At 45.0% G+C, this 1,419-nt stretch overlaps 1 protein-coding gene across 1 annotated transcript in view; it reads left to right on the forward strand.

Annotated features, from left to right (window-relative positions):
• The first annotated feature begins 336 nt into the window (after nucleotides 1–336).
• Nucleotides 337–1,419, forward strand: part of LOC109955152 (peptidase M20 domain-containing protein 2) — a 3,431-nt gene continuing 2,348 nt past the window's right edge. Inside the window, 2 exon segments of the mRNA XM_020591037.1 lie at nucleotides 337–933; nucleotides 1,341–1,419. The exon segment at nucleotides 1,341–1,419 is cut by the window's right edge and continues 3 nt beyond it. Of these exon segments, the coding sequence (XP_020446693.1) occupies nucleotides 535–933; nucleotides 1,341–1,419 (478 nt within the window). The 5' untranslated portion in view covers nucleotides 337–534.

The raw sequence follows: 1,419 nt of genomic DNA on the forward strand, positions 1-1,419 counted from the left end.
AAGGGTTATAGCCCCAGCCTTTACTCTCATACAGCACATAGGCCTGATAAAAAGCATTAAACACCCATAAACAAATGTAACTGCTAAAACATACAAACCAGTTTCCAGGTAATAATATATCAAACATCCAGAAATTTTTGTGCATGCTGTACCAATTCATATTTTCTGCACATGAGTGACATGCATAGAGGAAAACCATGGTGCTCTAATTCCATGGATAACTAATCATGTTTTAATCTTTTCTAGATTGTTTAACTTCTGTTCAGTTTCGTTTTAACTTTTCTGAGAAACATTAACACGTCAACTTTAAACTAAAAGGGGTCTGGCGATGTGGTTATATGGCTTCCGGGGTGAAACCAGCAGTTCGCGTACTGACCAAAGTTTGTGGCGCTATGGCAGCTTATTTTATTATGTGAACGAACCCAAAACATTTTAGTCTGGAATCGAATCTTGTAATCGTATTGAATTCTGTGGTCTTTGGACTGTAGTCCAGCCTACGGACTTTGTGTTATATGAAGTAGTCTGGTGCGTAACATGGACAAACAGCACATGACAGACGCGCTCCAGCTGTCCATAGACGGCCGTAAAGAGCAGCTGCACACTTTGAGTCGGGACATTTGGAGTCATCCTGAACTCGCTTTTAATGAGACATACGCGCACGACAGGCTGGTCCGCTTCTTTACTCAGGAGGAGCAGGCATGGACGGTCCAAAGTCACTACAAGCTGCCGACCGCATTCCGTGCCAGCTGGGGGCCAGTCGGCGGCGGGCATGGTGATCCCGTGATGAACGTGGCGTTCCTGTGCGAGTACGACGCGCTGCCGAGAATCGGGCACGCCTGCGGGCACAATCTGATCGCTGAGGTTGGAGCTGCGGCCGCTGTGGGGCTGAAAGCTGCTTTAGAAAACCAAAGGGAACTACCTGTCCCTGTGAAGGTAACTATGGGCAACCGGATGTTTACTACAACAGGCACAAAATAAACAGAAAGGTCAGGTGAGGCCATCACACAACACGTGACTCTGTTCCTTCAAGCTTAGGCAATCTGTCGTCCAATCTAATGCATCAAATAAATAGCACCCTTGGTCAGAAGCCTTGTATTTCTCGTTGGAAAGTAAATTGAGAAATCACAAGCTGACTACACAGAGACAAATACAAGAAGATGCAAAATGGTCACAAATTAGTGCATTTAGCAGAATATTGAAAGTTGTTTATTTGGCATTTGTTTACGGCCCCCTCCCCATTCAAAAGTTTCTAAACCTAACCTTAGTTTTGTGAATATTCAGGATGACAGACTGAGCTGATAACTGTGTGAGATGACTGTAATAAACACTTATTTAACCAGATAACGGTTCTGGGGACTCCTGCGGAAGAGGATGGAGGAGGAAAGGTTGACCTGATCAATGCGGGGGCATTCTCTGACG

Source organism: Monopterus albus, unplaced genomic scaffold (genome assembly GCF_001952655.1).
Source record: "Monopterus albus unplaced genomic scaffold, M_albus_1.0 scaffold13.1, whole genome shotgun sequence".
NCBI classification, from domain to species: domain Eukaryota; kingdom Metazoa; phylum Chordata; class Actinopteri; order Synbranchiformes; family Synbranchidae; genus Monopterus; species Monopterus albus.